The sequence below is a fragment of the Filobasidium floriforme genome (assembly GCF_021052385.1).
Source record: "Filobasidium floriforme strain CBS 6241 chromosome Unknown HD553scaffold_5, whole genome shotgun sequence".
Classification (NCBI taxonomy): domain Eukaryota; kingdom Fungi; phylum Basidiomycota; class Tremellomycetes; order Filobasidiales; family Filobasidiaceae; genus Filobasidium; species Filobasidium floriforme.
The window spans coordinates 129214-145603 of NW_025763626.1; the positions used below are offsets into that span (position 1 = coordinate 129214).

The window sequence follows — 16390 nt, forward strand, 5'->3', positions numbered from 1 at the left end:
TCCTTCTAATGCTTCCGGGTGATGCCATACTTTTGCCCTCGACTAGTACATCTAGGTTACTCGTACTAAACACCTTCTCAAGCGCATACTGTTCTAATCTCTGGATGATGTAACAAATGTTTAGTCCCGGTCATACTGAGGGTTAGGTATATGAGCGTTTAACTCGAAATACGCCTTGAGCTAGCAATATGCTCGGCCCATTACCTTTCTTGCCATCATGCGAATGTTGTGGATTATGGGAATAGCCCGCTGCCATAGTTGCAGGTAAGGTATTCATCGACCATCATGGATCAAACAGATACCGTGTTCTCATTACCACACCTTGGCCTTGTGTTCCCCTAGATTATAGAAGGCTACTCTTCCTCATTCTGAAATATGGGTTTACTTCACCAACAACATCGTCAAATTTAACCTCACTCGTCTCCAAAAGGCCGCGCTTCAAGCTCCATAACGAACCTGCACACTTTGATGACGACGGTGGCAGCCTGCAAGCGGATGTGGCGATGTGCAGGCCAATTCACAAATAAGTTAAACACAATTAGACAGCAATCCTCTCAGGTTTCTTCCCGTACGTAAACGCGACGCCCGGGTTTTATATCGTGCCTCACACAGCATCTTTGGCTGTGCTACATGTGATGGAACACTATGGATAGCAGAAGACAAATGGACCGTAATCGTGTTGAGCATAAGTCCGCGGCCGTTCACGACGGCCTCACGCGGATGACACTCGTATACAAAAAAGAATCCCATCATGTGTCAGAGTCACTGTTCGGGTATCAGGGTGGCAAAAATGCATGAAGATATACAAGCTCAGGCATCGGCTATGGAGGCTTTCGTGGTACCCTTTCCGTTCAAGAGGATCGATTTTATCGTATACAGAATGCTTGGCTCCTGTGTGGTTCCTTGTTCCGTATAAGCACGACTATTCCCTGTGGTAGGCAAGCTGATGGCCTAGAAGCGCTTGTCCTGAGTAGGTGTTTCCTTCGCCAACATCTGAGGGGCATAATTTCTAATCAGTAACGTTCGATCATCTGATGACCTTCTACGAAACGCAATTGTTCGAGATAATCGCTTCTGAGGCGAGACATGCTTTTGAACATGCTGCATGTTCGCATACGTCGGTCCTTGCGCTCCCAGCATAGAGCGCCGCGCGCGAAACGTCGAAAATCACGCTCTCGAAAGGGTGGCTTCATGACTTGTGTCTTTGGCACTCAGTCATGAGTCAGCATCTGGTACCATGTAGTGGTTGCGGTCCGGAAGGCACCGAACGAGTGGAGTAGTCTTCAGATCAGTCTCGCCTAGTCAATTCACATTTATTGTGTCGACCGGGAGTAAGCCTTTCATGTTCAACAGGAGTGGGAAGAAACCTCCGAACAACCTCTCAATACTCTTGAGAGCGTAGTATTTATCCAACGGGTTCTAGATCCATCTTTCAACAAGATCGATCGACCTCAAAGAAATCATTCTTTTTGCCTTAGTATACGCAGTCTTTCTCTTGAACACCGCGACTGGAGAAATCGGCGGCGACCGGTCCATAGCAGCACACAGGAGCGCCCAGAATGCACATTCACCGACTTCTCCTGTTCATCATCAGACCAAGCCGAGGTAGACAACCGGATGAGCATGATCGATGTCGAAATTTCAACTGGAAACCGTGTGCTCATTGTGTCGGGCTTAGAGCTGACATACAATATAGAGGCAGATCGTGTCGAATGATGCACTAGGATATACAAAATGTGCTCGAGACATATATATGTGTGCGTGATGTGATGTGCTGTCGGGTAGAACGGGGCGATCAGGCCGTTTCGTCTGGGATGTTACATCATGTTGTTGTTGTGAAGAAAGTTGTCTGTCTTCGTAAATGGTCGTGTGAGAGGAAATGTCATGTCGTAATGATCGTAGATTTGAAGTGCGATGAACGCCTCGAGTAGTCCAAGGTTCGTCTAATCGACAACGATTGCGTCGTCGGTTGTATTTCCCCGTCCGTCGTCGCGCCTCGGCCTGACCCTTCTCGAGCTTGTGTCGGCCCCATCGTCATCTCCTTCTTCGGTGATATCCACCACATCGGTCGCGGTCCTCCTCGTTCCCGCTCGAACGGCCGGTTGCGTAATCGAATTCTTGATCTCCGCATCCAAATCCACAGGTGAATCTCCATTCGTGGATCTCGCAGCAGACGACGCGGTCACAGCATCCGCATTCACAGAAGTAGAAGAAATTGCTCTCGCCGTCCCGGCTACAGGTCGTCCGGAAGCAGTGGTAGGTCGCAGGCCGGCGGGAGATCGAGTTCGGGGGGTCGAAGAGGATGGTCCAGGGGTCGAGGGTTTGGAGGCGCCGTCTTTTAGCTTTCCGCTCGACAGGAGAGACTGTTTGTAGTTCTCGCGTTTCTGCAGGTTGGCAGCGCTGGCAGCGTGACTGATTCATGGTCAGAGACGTACAAGATTAGCACCTATAGGGCACCATCAACGTCCTCGCACATGCTCACTGGTTCGTGTGGTCTTTGGCAATCTGATCATGTTGAGCCTTGTTCTTCCTTAGTTGTGCTGCAATGTTTCCCACGAGCGGGTCGTTCGGGTTGGGTTCGCAAAGGAGCGCCGAGATGGAGAGCATGACTTTGTAAAGCGAGAGAGCGGGGGACCAGTTGTTCTTGAGAATCTACGTGAGACAGTCTTGAAGATTAGGCTTCTTGCTTCTTGCCTCTTTGTCGCGGTTATTGACATGATCATTCCACTTACATCGAGACCTGATTCAGCGAACAAAAGGTTTGAAGGCTTAGTCGTGGATCACCTTGTGCTTGTCTTTCGAAACTGAGACTCACAGATGGACCCGCCAGCGTTGACATTGCAGTGATAAATAGGGGTCTCAAAGGATACGCGAGGCGGAGAGAAGCTGAGTTATGCAACAAAGGTCAAAATCGGCTTCGCATGCCGAGCGGTGGTATATCCCTTTCTCAGCCATCTACTCACGGATAGTCGGTAGGAAGGTCGATCTTCAATTCAAATTGTCCACCTTGGTATGGACCATCGTCAGGTCCGGGAATCCAGCCTGTCCATCGATGGATATTGTCTTCTTGCGGGTAAAGCAGAATATCGCCGACGTCTTCTTTCTGCAAGTCGGCGATTTCCTTGTTGATACGCTTGAGCGTGGTCTAAACGAGGTCATTATAGGGAAGAGGTCAGCGGGCGTGATTGTCCATAACCGTCGTAGAGGCAAAGTTATGAGGGCAGGTGGGATGCTCACCTTTGAGGTGACCGGCATGACGGCAAATTCCTCCCGAATCAAAATCACAAAATCGTAAGGACAGAAGACGACGTAGTGTGCGAGAGTACCTGTGAGATGCCAAGTGATTGAGAAGACGGAATGTTTGCTGATTCAGGTTGAACTTGATGATGATATCAGTCACCCCAACCCCGCTCGAAGTTGAGAGTAAGCGCAAGTTGCGCTTCAATTTGGCAAAAACAAAATAACCAACACGTCATCACGGTGAGCTTTACGATTATACGAGTAACATGCATGATGCATGATGCTATGCCGCGACGTTCCCGTAGCCAGAAATCAGCATCAGGTTTACCACGAGCTATGTCAGCCTCATCACCAAGCTCCTCCAGAATTAGCCAGCATCTTTCGCGGTTCGTATACGAACCGGGCGTCCGATCACCTCGCAAGCCAGGCGGACCATCTCGCGCCGGCAATGTACAGACGACTACACCTGAAAAGGCAGCAGGATCTGTCCCGCACACTCCTTCCCCCAAGATCAAGAAGAGTCCGGGAAGCACGCCAGCTACGACCAGATCCAAGTCGTCTGCAGGAAAGAGACCCTACACCGGGCACGGGACGGACTACGATGCAGGCGACTCTACTCTCGATTCGATCGATGCATCGGACATGTCCGACAGTACTCAGCGATCTTCGAAACGAAGGCGATTAGAAACTGCAAGAGAGAAACCGAAGAAGATCCCTCGGGGGTACGCAGCTCCAGAGGTATATGCTCATCTGGATATGCTACCAGATAGATTGAGAGAGGGTCTAGATGGTGAGTTGTTGCTCAGATGATCGCTCGAGCTTGACGACACGCTCACTTTGTCAATAAATCCTGTCTGGAATATCGCAGTGATCTTCTCTGGCATCAAGTGAGTCCTTGAGAACACAGATAGTGAATCTTGACTGAGCTTGATGCGATTGTATAGTCCCGGGAAGATGTCGGCCACACTCGGACATCATTTCGCCCACCCGACCAACAAGTTCTGGCCGTAAGCACGGGCTCGCCGTGATACGCTCTGTCACGATATTTATGCGAAATCCACCTTCGCTCAGAGCATTATATAGAGGAGGTGAGAAGCTCTCATTGTATCCAGACATCGTGTGTTCAGCCCTAACTCTACCTCGATGGTTCAGGCTTCACGGACAAGCCTTTCACAGCTATGGACGATCACCTAATGCCGGAGCTATTCAATTTCGGATTGGTGAGATAGGCTTTCAACCAGTACTGCGTCAAGCGAGTTCTCATGGCTGACATTCTGGATTTGAACCAGACGAATCTTGTGCCCCGCCCGACGTCAGAGGCAAGTCAAAAGGTCATTCATGCAGCGGACAGCGGGATCTGATCTCAATTTTCGCCCTCAGGCAGCCGAACTGTCCGCCCATGAGATGCGACTCGCCGTACCATCCTTACTGGAGAAACTGAAACGATACCGCCCGGGCCTGGTATGTTTCGTCGGGAAGGGAATCTGGGACAAGTTTGAGGACATTGTTCGCAAAGCCAGCGACGCGCCGGAAATGGTATGGGAGTCGATCGAACTGAATTTGCCGCAAGACAATGAGAACGAGCCGCAGAACGAGGACACCAAACCTGACCCAGTCAAGTTGGAAGAAGGACCGTCGCTTGTGTCGATCGACGACGCTCAAACTTTGCCGGACGCTACCGACATCAAGCCCGAGTCAAGTCCCTCCGGTACGGGAAAGAAGCGCAAGCCAAAAGCCGCTTTCGACTGGACTCAACCGAGGAGCTACAAGTTGGTCCATCCAGCAGAAGGAGATCGCGCCGAGTCAGACACCCTGTTCTGGGTCGTGCCAAGTACGAGCGGACTGGAAAGAACACCTGTAAGCCGGCTTTTTCCACTTGTACTGAGCACGAAACCGACAGACGGCTGATTACCATGACGCACACCGAACTGCAGCGAGAGGATTTATGGCGCTACTTCCGCTTAGCAAAGGCCATGTCCGAACGGATAAAGGAAGGCTCGATCGATACACGCATGTTTCGGGAGATCCAGATGTCCAGGGTGTACGAGGAAGTTGAAGAGATCAAGCGCAAAGCGGAATCAGCAGCAGAGAAGAAACGAAAGAGCGTATAGCTTTGAGGCTGTGACCAAGGTGCGATTGATAAGCGATGTAAGCATGATACCAGAAGCCAACGGACGTGCCACGCCTGCGAATTGAGGTCGCGTACAGTCAGCTGTGACATTGAAATACATGACATGACGATACAGTGGAGAATAGACATGACTCAATCCGACCTTCGCTTGGCCCTGACGACCCACAAAGGATCCGATCGACTCTCCCTTGAGACGACCTCGATCGACTCGATCTGCTCATACAGTCCACCCGGCTGTATACCGGGATAGCCGGAATCGTCAGGCCGAGCAGGTTGCTTCATGACCGTCGTCTTCGGTAAGGGCGGAGATGGCGAGTAGGCAGTGCCGGCGAAGTGAAAGTAGGAGGCGACGAGGTCTAGACGTTCGGGTTCCGAGAGGTTGAGCCAGGGACGCACGACCTATCGAGTTTACCAAGAACCGTCACAACAAAATATATCAGACCAGACAGTTGCGGTGGTGAATCCGGATGGATGGGACGTACCTTTGTCGGGAAACATCTGTTCGAGATGGCCAAGTAGACCCAACCGCCAGGTTTGATGACGTTGGCGGTATGATACAGGACATCCAAAGGTCTCGTCAAGTAATCGATCGAGACGTTACAGATGACCGCATCGAACGGGGGTTCCGGGGTCGCTGCCTGCTCTCCCATCATCTGGCTGACTGCCTGAAAAGCTTCCCCCTTCTCCGTCCCGTCCGACAAGGCCTGCTTGATATCCGGCTGCACGTCCAGGTCGAGGACCTTGTAACGACTCAAGATCGGATTCGCCTTCAACTCTTGTGCGTTGAGACCAACGCCGACGACCCGGTTTCGAGGGAAGATGGCTCCGCCCTTGTCTTTGAGGGGGATATGGCTGACCCAACTGCTAGCCAGGTCGAGTATTTTAGGTAACACCGTCGGCGTAGTCTTCCCCGTTCCTACCGAAGCGACCACGGGAGCAGGCAAGACGTCCCCGTAAAACTTGTTCAAACTCGGCTACGGCGTTCTCGTCGATATGGTGGACCATCCGGCTGTACACGTAAAAGTCGGTGGCAGGGGCATTATCGTGCGGAGCGAGGTCTTGCAGCGAGTAAGAGAATCGTTTGGGGAACGAAGCCGAGGGGTAAGGGTTGACTCGGTAAGAGCTAGGAATGGACATCTTCATCGACGGTTGTAGTCTGGTCTTGAAGCCAAAGGTATGTCGAGAGTTCAGAGGCGAAATGATCTCGTCAATCCAAGACGAAACGTTGTATATTATAGATGAAGCTCGCCATGACCTCGCTCGATCGATCGGCGAACGTCGACCTCCACTTTTCTGCCGTCACTCGCTCTCGGAAGTAGAATTAGCATCCGGCGCTATCGTCGTCGGTCTTGAGCGACGATCTGTTGAGGACAAAGGTAGGAAGGAACCCATGATTGCTATGGCATAATTACAGACAGAGTACACAGAGGAAGGAAAAGGAACTTCGACTATCAAGCTATAGACTTCTTCCGGTCTAGTCATGCTCCCAGGCTGAAGACTTCCAGATAAAAGAACGCAAACCGGGCCAAGATGTCGAGCCAGCACGATGAATCACCCCCTGACGACTTGATCAGAGCCAGCCCGGACCTCGAGGCTCAGACGCTCCCGACAGAAATTGAAGGACTCAAGCCGCTCGCCGGAAGCCTCTCGACTCAATCGGTCGGGGAAACAATCGAGGATGAGGCCTTTGTTCTCAACTTCACCTGGGCTGGCAAGCCCTTTCAGCTTGAATTGCGAGGAACTGACCGGTAAGCACATAGTTCAACTCGAGGTTTTCGCACTTCACTTAAAAACACCCTATCCTTTGTAGGGTGTACGATCTCAAGGCAAGTTTCAACTGGTATATCGATCCAGATCTCCACTAATGGAGAAGAGTGGTATATAGTCCGCCGTCCAAAGCGAGACGGCGGTGCCGCCCGAACGACAGAAGTATATCGGCCTTGTAAAGGGAAAGCTTCCAGGGGATGAGTGCCTAGTGTAAGTGACCACCAGCATTTCAGTATACCATATACCCTCTTGACCTAAGATTCTTACCGTTCAGATCTCAACTCGGCGTTCCTCCAAAGTCCAAGTTCGTCCTCGTCGGAACACCGGAAGACAAGACCTTCAAGGATCCTCACGAATTGAACCTGTCTCAATTCCCCGATACGTCTGACAACTTCGACGTCGCATGTCAGTCCGGACCCTTTGTTTTCCCAGACTACCTACGTGTTCGCTAAGCCGAGCCTTGCTGATTTCTTACAGACGCAGATGGTAGTGGGGAAACGGCAGTCGCTCCGGCGGACGATCCGCGGAACATCCGACTGATCACTCAGAAGATCAGCGAATGCCCAATCAATGTGAGTCGTCTAGCCACCATCTTTCACCTTCTCAGCATCTCGCTGATATCCCCTAACCTGCTCTGAAATGGCAACAGCTCATCAATCCTCCCCGACCTGGCAAGAAAGTAAGCTTTCGATTTCGTGTTACCGGTAAGAGATGCTGATCAACGAAATCGTCAAAGTTGCTCGTCCTCGATTTGGACTACAGTAAGTACCTCTCTCACCCGTATGGTGCAGTTGGAGTGTCAACGATCTCTTCAAATAGCTCTAGTCGATTCGAAGCCCTTGTTGGCGGGCAGCCTACCTCCGCTCGAATGCGTGAGACCGACATTGCACGAGTTCTTGGAAAAGGCGGCAAGTACACAGGATTTTACTCGCAAGCTTGTACATACGGGAGGAAGCTGACATGAAGCGCTACTCGATACAGTACGAGGACTACGATATAGTGATCTGGTGGGCACGTTCTGGGCCTTGTCAGCGAGTGCGCCTTTGCTTGACGACTTTAGACATTTCACCGACAGGTCACAAACCAATTACTGGTGGTTGGAAAGCAAGCTTTACGAGTGCGGAATCATTGGTGACGAGTCGAAAAGGCACAAGGTGAGTCACAGATAGTGAGCCCGAGACTAGGTTTTGACAACTGAATCGAGCCTTGTTATCCAGTTGCTATGCGTTTGTGACCGCAAGAGCATGTTCCCCATTTTTGGGCAGAAGAACGGACAAAAATACAAGCACGAGGCAAGTAGATAACCATCTTGACATAAAGGCGTACATGCTCACCATAGCAACGAACCAGGTCAAACCGCTTTCGTTCCTCTGGCAACAACCGGAGTTCCAAGGACAGTGGTAAGTGGATTATACTTCGAGTATGGATGACGAAGACCTGACGTTCTGTCCGTAACCAGGACCGCGAAGAATACGTAAATCGTCTTTTTCGGTACTTTATACCGTTTTTGCGGCTGACAAACATTTCATTCCCCTCAGGATACACATTGATGATGTAGGCTATCAACTTCGACCGAAATCGTGCTTGAGGGTACTGACCAGGCTTTCGATCGCACTGTAGTTGAGCCGAAATTTTGCGCTCAACCCCCACGAAGGGCTCAAAGTGAGTATCGACCATCTGGTAGTACGGTCACATGGACTTAACGCAAGACTTATCTGGGTCTTTCTCCACAGATTCGTGCTTACCACGGCGCAACTAATGCCACTCCTGACGACCAACTAATCAAGCTTTCCCGTTATGTCAGTATCCCTCTATTGCGTATCTTCGAGGTGACGGGTAGTCTGATATCAGGTATCTTGCACGCTGCAGCTGAAAAACATTGCTCAAAGTGACGATTTCACCCAATACGACCACGGCGTCAGTATAGACAAACGCACCTAAGCCATGTCGCCTTTGCTGACCGAATTCCTTGCAGCAATGGAAGAAAAACTTGCCGCCTCGCTAAACGTTCGCGCAACCGCCTGACCGACCTGAATGTATCACCGCAGACGCATCTTATACGATAGAAAGTCCGACCTGTCTTAAGAAAAAGGGTGAAATGACGATGCGTCTCCCGGGAGATTACAATTGCATACTGTAAACAATGTAAGTTGCTATTGTCAGACACTGCATTAGCATTCACGGCCGACAGTGCCGTCGGAGTCCATAACCGGACTCGTGGGGTATGACCTATAAGTCAATTTCCCGTTTGTATCGCGAGCCGGGATGCAAATTGGAACTGGATCATCAAGACCTGGAAGCAATTAATACGATACAATGCTCGACCTGTCTCGATAATATGCGTAATTCTCAACGGGTGCTCTCGAAAGAGTCGTTGATCGTCTGGACCCAAGTATAAGCGTCGTGAGGTGTGGGAGCCGATAGATACAGGATGTTCTGTAAAGCGAATGATCTGTTTAGCGCTTCTCGTCGGTGTATAAGCCGATGGCATTTCTGCTGCTCACTCGATTGTCCACCAAGCGTATGCCGTTGCCGTTGATGACACTGGCAGGTCTGCGCTTGGTTTGTAACTTGAGTACCGCAAAAAGCTCCACCGTACAGTCGGGATCCCGACCATGCGATGGGTCTTTGCAGAGCAGCATCATGTCTGTTGCTAATAGCACCAGTACAGGCCGTTCCATGACTTCCGGCGCCAGTGTCTCGACCTGAACGATGCTCTTGGCACTGGTGATTGTGCGGTCGTGATTGTCGTCGCCGTTGACCATATGTTCAGGTACTTCCACCAGAGTCGCAGATCGTTTGACATTCCTTGTGATCACCAGTTGACCGTCGAGTAAAAGACGCCGGTGAGCCTGTACCAACGGGGTGGCAAACCGACCACGGATGCGTTGCTGCCATCTGGACATAGAGATGTCATAACGTCAGCAGGCAGCCCGCTGAGTGGTCTATATAACGTCCAACTCACTTGACCAGTTTCCGCCTGGATTCAGAGTCCCGCTTTTCCTCATTCATGGTGGAAGCCAAGGTGACCATTTCCTGCAAGGCGTCCTCGATGGGATCCCCGAAAGAGTCGTGATGCGGCGGCGTGCATCGAGCTAGATCTTCCAACTGAGACCTCCCGATCAACAAGAGAGACATGAAGAGTGGGACGATCAAGATGACTTACTAGCATGCGATAACGAGGAATTCTCTGAACCGGCAAGAGCAAATAGCTTTCCAGGTTCAGTTGAGTATGGCGAGGATGTTTGCGGCATTGCTATTACGAAAGAACGGGTTCAGCAGTTTATCTGAATGCCTTCCTGATCGATGAACTTACCTTCAGGAAACTTTTGATGCGCTTTCTCTGGGCAACTGTCAGACCGGTATGACTCGGAGCATTACCGCTCTTGCCTAGTGGGCCACCAGAGGCGATTCCCAAACCCGCAGTTATAGCACCTGCCGTCAACGATGTCGCGTCCGCGTGGTGACCTGAGTTACTTTCAACCTGAGATGAGCCCTGATGGGCTGCGAGTTTCTCAGCAGCACCAGTCCAGCTTTCCAGACGCATCAACGCATAGTCGAAATTATTGATGTAAGCAGAGTATTGGCGCATGAAGGGGTGATATTGTTTGAAGACGTTGGCGATGTGTATTGCCAATCGCTGCGAGCTGTCTCCGTTCAACGCTTGTTTGGAACGAAGTAGCGGCTCGGCAGCCTTTTCCAAGGCGGGAAGGAAACTTTGGGAATGGAACTGCAAGATTCCCTCGACTCCGCCGAATACGATCTTTCTTTCGTTGGCTGGTATTACCGTCTCCATGTCTCCTTTAGAGATTGGCTGAGAGGCCGGCCTCACGTAGATCGACACTAAGTCTTGCAGGCCCCGGACATAGCTTCGCTCGGTACTGGTCATGAAGAGGTGTATCAGTATACATAGTGATTCCACCGGTTAGACTGTTGAAGAACGCTCACTCGATGATGTGCTTGATCACGCCATGCCGTACAAGAGGATCGTCCTTATAGCGCTTGAGCGATGTTGCCACTTCCTCCGCCGCCTTGGCTACAGAAGGAGGTCGACGTGAAGATGGCAATTCACCAGTCCCGGATCTGTCGGTCAGGGCAGGCGATAGTGGTCCGTTAGGAGAAGCTTCTGCTCTCGATCGGTCGTACGCGATGTTTTGGGGAGTCGGGTTTCGGATCCCCATATGCCGGTTCGGCTCGGCATTCGTCCCGATATGAGGTGAAGATGCGCCGGATCTAGCCTCAGACGTAACCGATATAGATGCAGAAGCGGTTCCAGGTTCGCTCTGTATGACTTCGGCGCCGCCTAAGACTGCTGGGACCGGCAGCGATAGATCATAGAGATCCCCCAAGTAGGAAATAACCGACTTGAGACCGGTTTGATATGTCATCGCGCTCGCGGGCTGAGATCCTCTGCTTGACGGTCCCGATGGAGGGTTAATCGAGGAAGCGGGGGACTCGACGGCCGATGCCTTGCCCATACTATCACTCTCGCTCGGTCCGTGAAGAGACAGTGTCGAGACACTGAAGGGCGAGGCAGAAAACGAGGGAATTGCGACGTTCAACAAAGGAGGCCCCTCCAAGATCGGTAAGAAACTCCGCCGCTTCCCTCTATCATATCTGGAGGTGGTCTTCTGACCAGAAACATCGAGCTTTTCCAACGTGGGCTTTTGCAGTTTCCTCTTGATCGAACCTTCTTGGCTGGGTGCAGACGAAATCCGCCCTCGAACTTCAGGCACAGGAGGGGCTGTTTGGTTGTTGTTAAGGGAGGACGCCCGCATCTTGCCCATGCTCATCTTCCTCAAAAAACCCCATTTGCGCCCCTTATTCGTGACAGCCGGTTCATCTTTAGGCATCGACAGGATCTCCATATCGTCTTCCTCGTCGCTGATCGCAGCAGCACGGTCATCTCGTGCAAGCCCTAGTCCTGCCCTGCCCAAAGTTGCTGTTGCCGAAGCCGTGACGTGCATCTGGGGCCGCCGATCGTGTTCCGGGCCTACGCTCAAAAGAGCGTTCGCGCTTTGCATTCGTCGCAAACCCTTGGGAGTCCGATTCGGTCCTTGGCTGATTTCTTCTGGCAGACCCGCATGCGAACTCTGCTCAAAAACTTGCGTGCTATTTGTCGCGACGTTCGCGGCTTGATTATCGAGATGTTGCATCATAGCTGTAGATCTGATGGTAAAGTCGTTAACGACCTCTCGAGGTTGCCTGCTGAAGGAATTTGTTCGCTCGAGCACCTGAGAATTGCGAGTTGCAGCTGACGGAGCGTTGATTGTTTCGCTCAAGGTTTTCCATGGACCGACGAAGGGATTCCCATCGATAAGTAGCATCTCTAGTCTTGGCAATTGAGACAGCCAGGACGGCAAGGATATGAGCCGGTTTCGGCGGACTGTAGAAGACGCCGCTTTGTGGTTAGCTCTTTTGACTTATACGTATACGACGGCAGTCACACTGACCACAGATGGTATGCAAGTGTTGCGCAGCCATCAAAGACGCAGGTAGAGACCGCAAGTTGCAATCGTCCATCATCGCTACACGTAAGTTGACCAGCTCTCCTAGCCAGATTGGCACTTCTGATATCGGATTTCCGGATATATTGAGTTCCTCGAGAGCATGACACCGAGAAAGGCCGTCTGGCAGTCCCTGCAGTAGACTGTCATGGACGTCAAGGACAACCAAACTGCCGCATATGATAGGCAGGAGCGCGGCTAAGAGCGGAAAGATCTGTTTTCGAAGCTCATGAGAAGACAGCAGCACATGGGTAGAGCCTGTGTTCTTGCGTTAGTGGTCTGCAGGCGGTTCGATTGTACGACTTCGTGTGTCTTACCTTTCAGATCCTCAATAACGCCCCCATCGAATTGACCAGCTTTCTCGTTCTCCAGCCTCGTCACAAGCTGGACCGGACCTCCCCAACGTGCGACTCGAGCCGAGTCGATCGTCTTGCTCTTCCCCTCATCGATCAAGTCCAGAGCCTGACTTGATAATCTATCCGTGACAACAGGACTGGGTAGTCCCTGCGATCGCTGGCCGAAAGAGCTGACGGACGTGGACCGGGAAAAATTCGCAAACGAGCTGTCTGAGACCTCGTTGGGATGATAGATGGACGCTCTGCCTTGAAAAGTCTCCTCGACCGCGCCATCGGTCACAAGGCTGTCATCTGATGGTTCCGAGTTGGCGTCCGGCGATTTCATGCCGAAATTATCAAATGACGGCCCGGAATATTCGGAGGTCAAAGGTCGCACAAAGACCCCCTCGCCGGGTACCGGAGCCGTGTAGCGCTGATGATAGTCTTTACTTGGGGATGTTCTGGCGTACCCATCTCCGATCCCACTTCGCTGTCTGCTAGGTGCAGGTGCCATGCCTGCATATGTAGAGCTACGACCATGTACGGGCGCCCTCTCTCTCGCTCGCTTTTCTGGGCTAGCGTTCCGGTAAGGCCTATCGGAACTTGCGGCTTGCTGCAGCAAAGGTTCTCCATGGTCGATACCTCGGCTCGCAAGTTCGCTTTGGTTGGCCGAAGATGTACCGCCAGTACTCCAGTGACCTGTCTCTGGATGCGTGCGAGATTGCCTATATGGTGGCCTCTCCACGGGCTCGTTCAGCTTGTACATGGTAAAGACCTGAGCGATATCCGGAACCGCATCAGGAGATAGATCATGATGATCGTCGGACGTTGTCATGTTGAACGCTGAGGGTTGGATGAAGTTGCCATAGCCTGGCGATTGCATGACAGTACGAGCCTTTGGCTGGTCGAAGCCTTCCATCGATAACCCTCAAGAAGACCCGGCGAGGCGTATGCGTCAAGCAAGTCGCCTCTTGTGCAATGGAGTCCAGCGATGTCCGGCACCGATTCGGCCAGGGGTGACGAAAGAGATACGTAAACTTGTTCCTTACTGTTGCCTATTCTGATCCTGACCAGGTGCTGACGAAAGTTCTCGAATTGCGTTGCTGTACCAGCCCGTCACCACGGGTACATGCTGAACATTGATCGCCTGGATATGATGTAAACCCGCACGGTGGTCCGAGTTCAGCTCCGCTGAAAGTAGAGTCGATGTCTCTAGCTATGTTGTCGCGGTCTGCTGAGCCGTTCTAGATCCTGATAGCCTGATACACTATCCAAGGCGATACCGGAGCAACAAGTCATAGCATGACGACCTCGTTACCTATTTCCCTAGCGATCATCAAGGGACCCCTCATATTTGATCAAAACGCGTCCGAACGCGAATCAAACCTAAATGGAGCCTGATCATCTCCTCGGAATTTCTTCTCGGCAGCAAAGTCAAAAAAGGACCCATGGCAACGGTATACAACATGGTTGTCATGTAGTGTAAACGTCATGCAGCATACCTGTAGGCGTCCAGAATAATACAAACGGTAACCGTACCAGACCGCGACTATTATTGCTTGTTCTTGTGCGAGTCTAGCTGAACCGCGGCTTCACCGGCGGCGACCAACCTGCCAGCATCGACCTTGGCCGCCGCTTCCCTCCGTTTCTTAAGAACATTGTGCAGGAAGAATTCGCCCGCCTGATTGTCATCAACGTTTAGAGAAGTGAGCAATTTGTGGAAGCGTTGAGCAGACGAAGAAACTCACCTTGTAACTGCTCCTGACCAAGGGACCGGATGCCACATACAAGAAGCCCATGTTCTCGGCTACCGTACGCCAGACATCAAACTCGGCCGGTTCGACGTATCGGTCGACCTTCATGTGCTTTTTGGTGGGTCGCATGTATTGACCGAAGGTGACGACATCAACCTCGACATCTCGTAGGCCTGTCACCAGGTGATATTGGAGGCGATCTAGTCAGCAAGCGTCAAGTCTAGCTTTTATAATAAGCGCGACTCACGCTGCAAAGCTTCTTTGACCTCGGCTTCGGTCTCGCCGACTCCCAACATGATACTCGTCTTCGTAATGACCTCGCGTCCGGCAACTCTTGATGCTTCTTTGGCTCGTTTGAGCACCCCGATACTCTGTTCAAAGTTCGCTCTGCGATCTCGTACGAAAGGCGTACATCGAGGTACAGTCTCGACGTTATGGGCAAAGACATCGAGGCCTGATAGGGCCACTGTCTCGATATTCTCGACGTTTCCAGAAAAGTCGGGAGCCAAGGCTTCAACCAAGATATCCGGTGCCCTGTAAGAATCGAGCAGAACTAGGTAAGTATCGCCTGCCCAGCGCCGGATCTATCTCGCTTGAGAGAAGACTGACTTTTGCTTGATCTTCATGATGGTCTCTGCGATATGCTTCGATCCGCCATCGATCAGATCATCACGGTCCACGCTAGTCAAGACGATGTAACCAAGACCCCATCGGCTGATGGCTTCGGCCGTGTTTTCGGGTTCGTGGGGATCGAGTGGTGGAGGCGCTCGAGAGGTCTTGATCGAGCAGAATCTACAGCCTCTGGTGCAGGTATCTCCCATCAACTGTTTGTAAGAAGAAATTCCCCTAAATTAGCGAGAGATCGGCAGCCTAGGCTTCGGAAAGATAGATGTACCATAATCGTAGCGGTCGCTCCACGCTTGCCTTCAACTCCGTCTTTACCGCCGCCCCAGCATTCTCCAATGTTAGGACATCTCGCCTCCTCGCAGACGGTGTGTAGACCTAGACCCCGAAGGTCTTTCTTGATGCTTGCATATGATCCTCCTGTAGGAATCTTGGCTTTCAAATGCGAGGGCAGACGAGGCCTAGTGATCCACAACGAGAGTCAGACACAGGACGAACACAAAATGACAGTGGAAATCGACTGACGTTTTAAGGTTACCCAAGCTGACCCTTGTACCCTGTGCGATCTCATCTCCTCCAACGAAATCGTCGAAAGAAGGGCCATCGGCCAGTTTGCGGGAGAACTGAGTCTGCTTGTCGACGCCCGCGGCCGTCGCTAGGCTTCTAGTTCGAGTACGAGAAAGTCGCCATGCCTATTGCAACCCCACCAAAAACCCGTAAGCGATAGGCCCTGTATCCCAACCGTTGGGATCGAAAGTCGACTCACGTTTCTCGCTACGTCCGCACTGGCATTCTTGATTTGAAGCTCGAACATGTTGAACGCTGTCAATCGATATAGCTGCGTATAGAGGTGGTGCGATCGTAATGATGATTTCTAAGCAGCTCGTATACTGCTCTCCGTTGTCCTGGAGCGGAAGGAGGGATGCGAAAGCGAGGAATGGCGACTTGATTAGGATACACGACATGAGCATTTCGCCCCTTGCCTGCTAGCTGCTTGCCCGCATTGCCCGCCCAAATTGATAACCCGCTACG

At 51.7% G+C, this 16390-nt stretch overlaps 6 protein-coding genes across 6 annotated transcripts; 2 read left to right on the top strand and 4 right to left on the bottom strand.

The window, feature by feature from the left end:
- Positions 1-1943: 1943 nt before the first annotated feature.
- HD553DRAFT_340033 (putative ubiquitin conjugating enzyme ubc1) lies at positions 1944-3255 on the bottom strand (the record flags this gene model as incomplete). Its single annotated transcript, XM_046182495.1, has 6 exons — positions 1944-2412; positions 2483-2652; positions 2733-2740; positions 2816-2886; positions 2964-3145; positions 3238-3255. The coding sequence occupies 6 exons, from the start codon at positions 3253-3255 to the stop codon at positions 1944-1946; spliced, it is 918 nt and encodes a 305-aa protein (XP_046038336.1).
- Positions 3256-3541: 286 nt separating this feature from the next.
- HD553DRAFT_306896 (uncharacterized protein) lies at positions 3542-5500 on the top strand. The gene is made up of 9 exons (XM_046179352.1): positions 3542-4030; positions 4109-4127; positions 4185-4247; positions 4312-4328; positions 4393-4460; positions 4530-4559; positions 4621-5097; positions 5175-5370; positions 5449-5500. Exons 1-8 carry the CDS (start codon positions 3577-3579, stop codon positions 5349-5351), a joined length of 1305 nt encoding a protein of 434 aa, XP_046038337.1. The 5' UTR covers positions 3542-3576; the 3' UTR covers positions 5352-5370; positions 5449-5500.
- Positions 5501-6575, bottom strand: HD553DRAFT_306899 (uncharacterized protein; the record flags this gene model as incomplete). The annotated part of the gene is made up of 3 exons (XM_046179353.1): positions 6374-6575; positions 5854-6345; positions 5501-5770 (listed from the first exon to the last, which is right to left on the bottom strand). The coding sequence occupies exons 1-3, from the start codon at positions 6512-6514 to the stop codon at positions 5504-5506; spliced, it is 900 nt and encodes a 299-aa protein (XP_046038338.1). The 5' UTR covers positions 6515-6575.
- Positions 6576-6780: 205 nt separating this feature from the next.
- Positions 6781-9253, top strand: HD553DRAFT_182782 (HAD subfamily IIID h). Its single transcript, XM_046176963.1, has 18 exons — positions 6781-7119; positions 7182-7197; positions 7257-7348; positions 7413-7543; positions 7622-7710; positions 7788-7817; positions 7875-7899; positions 7958-8046; positions 8120-8145; positions 8214-8292; positions 8356-8430; positions 8489-8538; positions 8598-8612; positions 8677-8692; positions 8759-8800; positions 8872-8937; positions 9008-9055; positions 9114-9253. Exons 1-18 carry the CDS (start codon positions 6902-6904, stop codon positions 9141-9143), a joined length of 1137 nt encoding a protein of 378 aa, XP_046038339.1. The 5' UTR covers positions 6781-6901; the 3' UTR covers positions 9144-9253.
- Positions 9204-14299, bottom strand: HD553DRAFT_182821 (RhoGEF domain-containing protein). The gene is made up of 8 exons (XM_046176964.1): positions 12963-14299; positions 12592-12903; positions 11087-12524; positions 10455-11019; positions 10305-10394; positions 10104-10246; positions 9643-10036; positions 9204-9574 (listed from the first exon to the last, which is right to left on the bottom strand). The coding sequence occupies exons 1-8, from the start codon at positions 13897-13899 to the stop codon at positions 9488-9490; spliced, it is 3966 nt and encodes a 1321-aa protein (XP_046038340.1). The 5' UTR covers positions 13900-14299; the 3' UTR covers positions 9204-9487.
- An 85-nt stretch (positions 14300-14384) lies between these two features.
- HD553DRAFT_306906 (uncharacterized protein) lies at positions 14385-16318 on the bottom strand. The gene is made up of 7 exons (XM_046179354.1): positions 16125-16318; positions 15884-16050; positions 15630-15819; positions 15344-15558; positions 14982-15268; positions 14729-14907; positions 14385-14661 (listed from the first exon to the last, which is right to left on the bottom strand). The coding sequence occupies exons 1-7, from the start codon at positions 16170-16172 to the stop codon at positions 14533-14535; spliced, it is 1215 nt and encodes a 404-aa protein (XP_046038341.1). The 5' UTR covers positions 16173-16318; the 3' UTR covers positions 14385-14532.
- Positions 16319-16390: the final 72 nt, after the last annotated feature.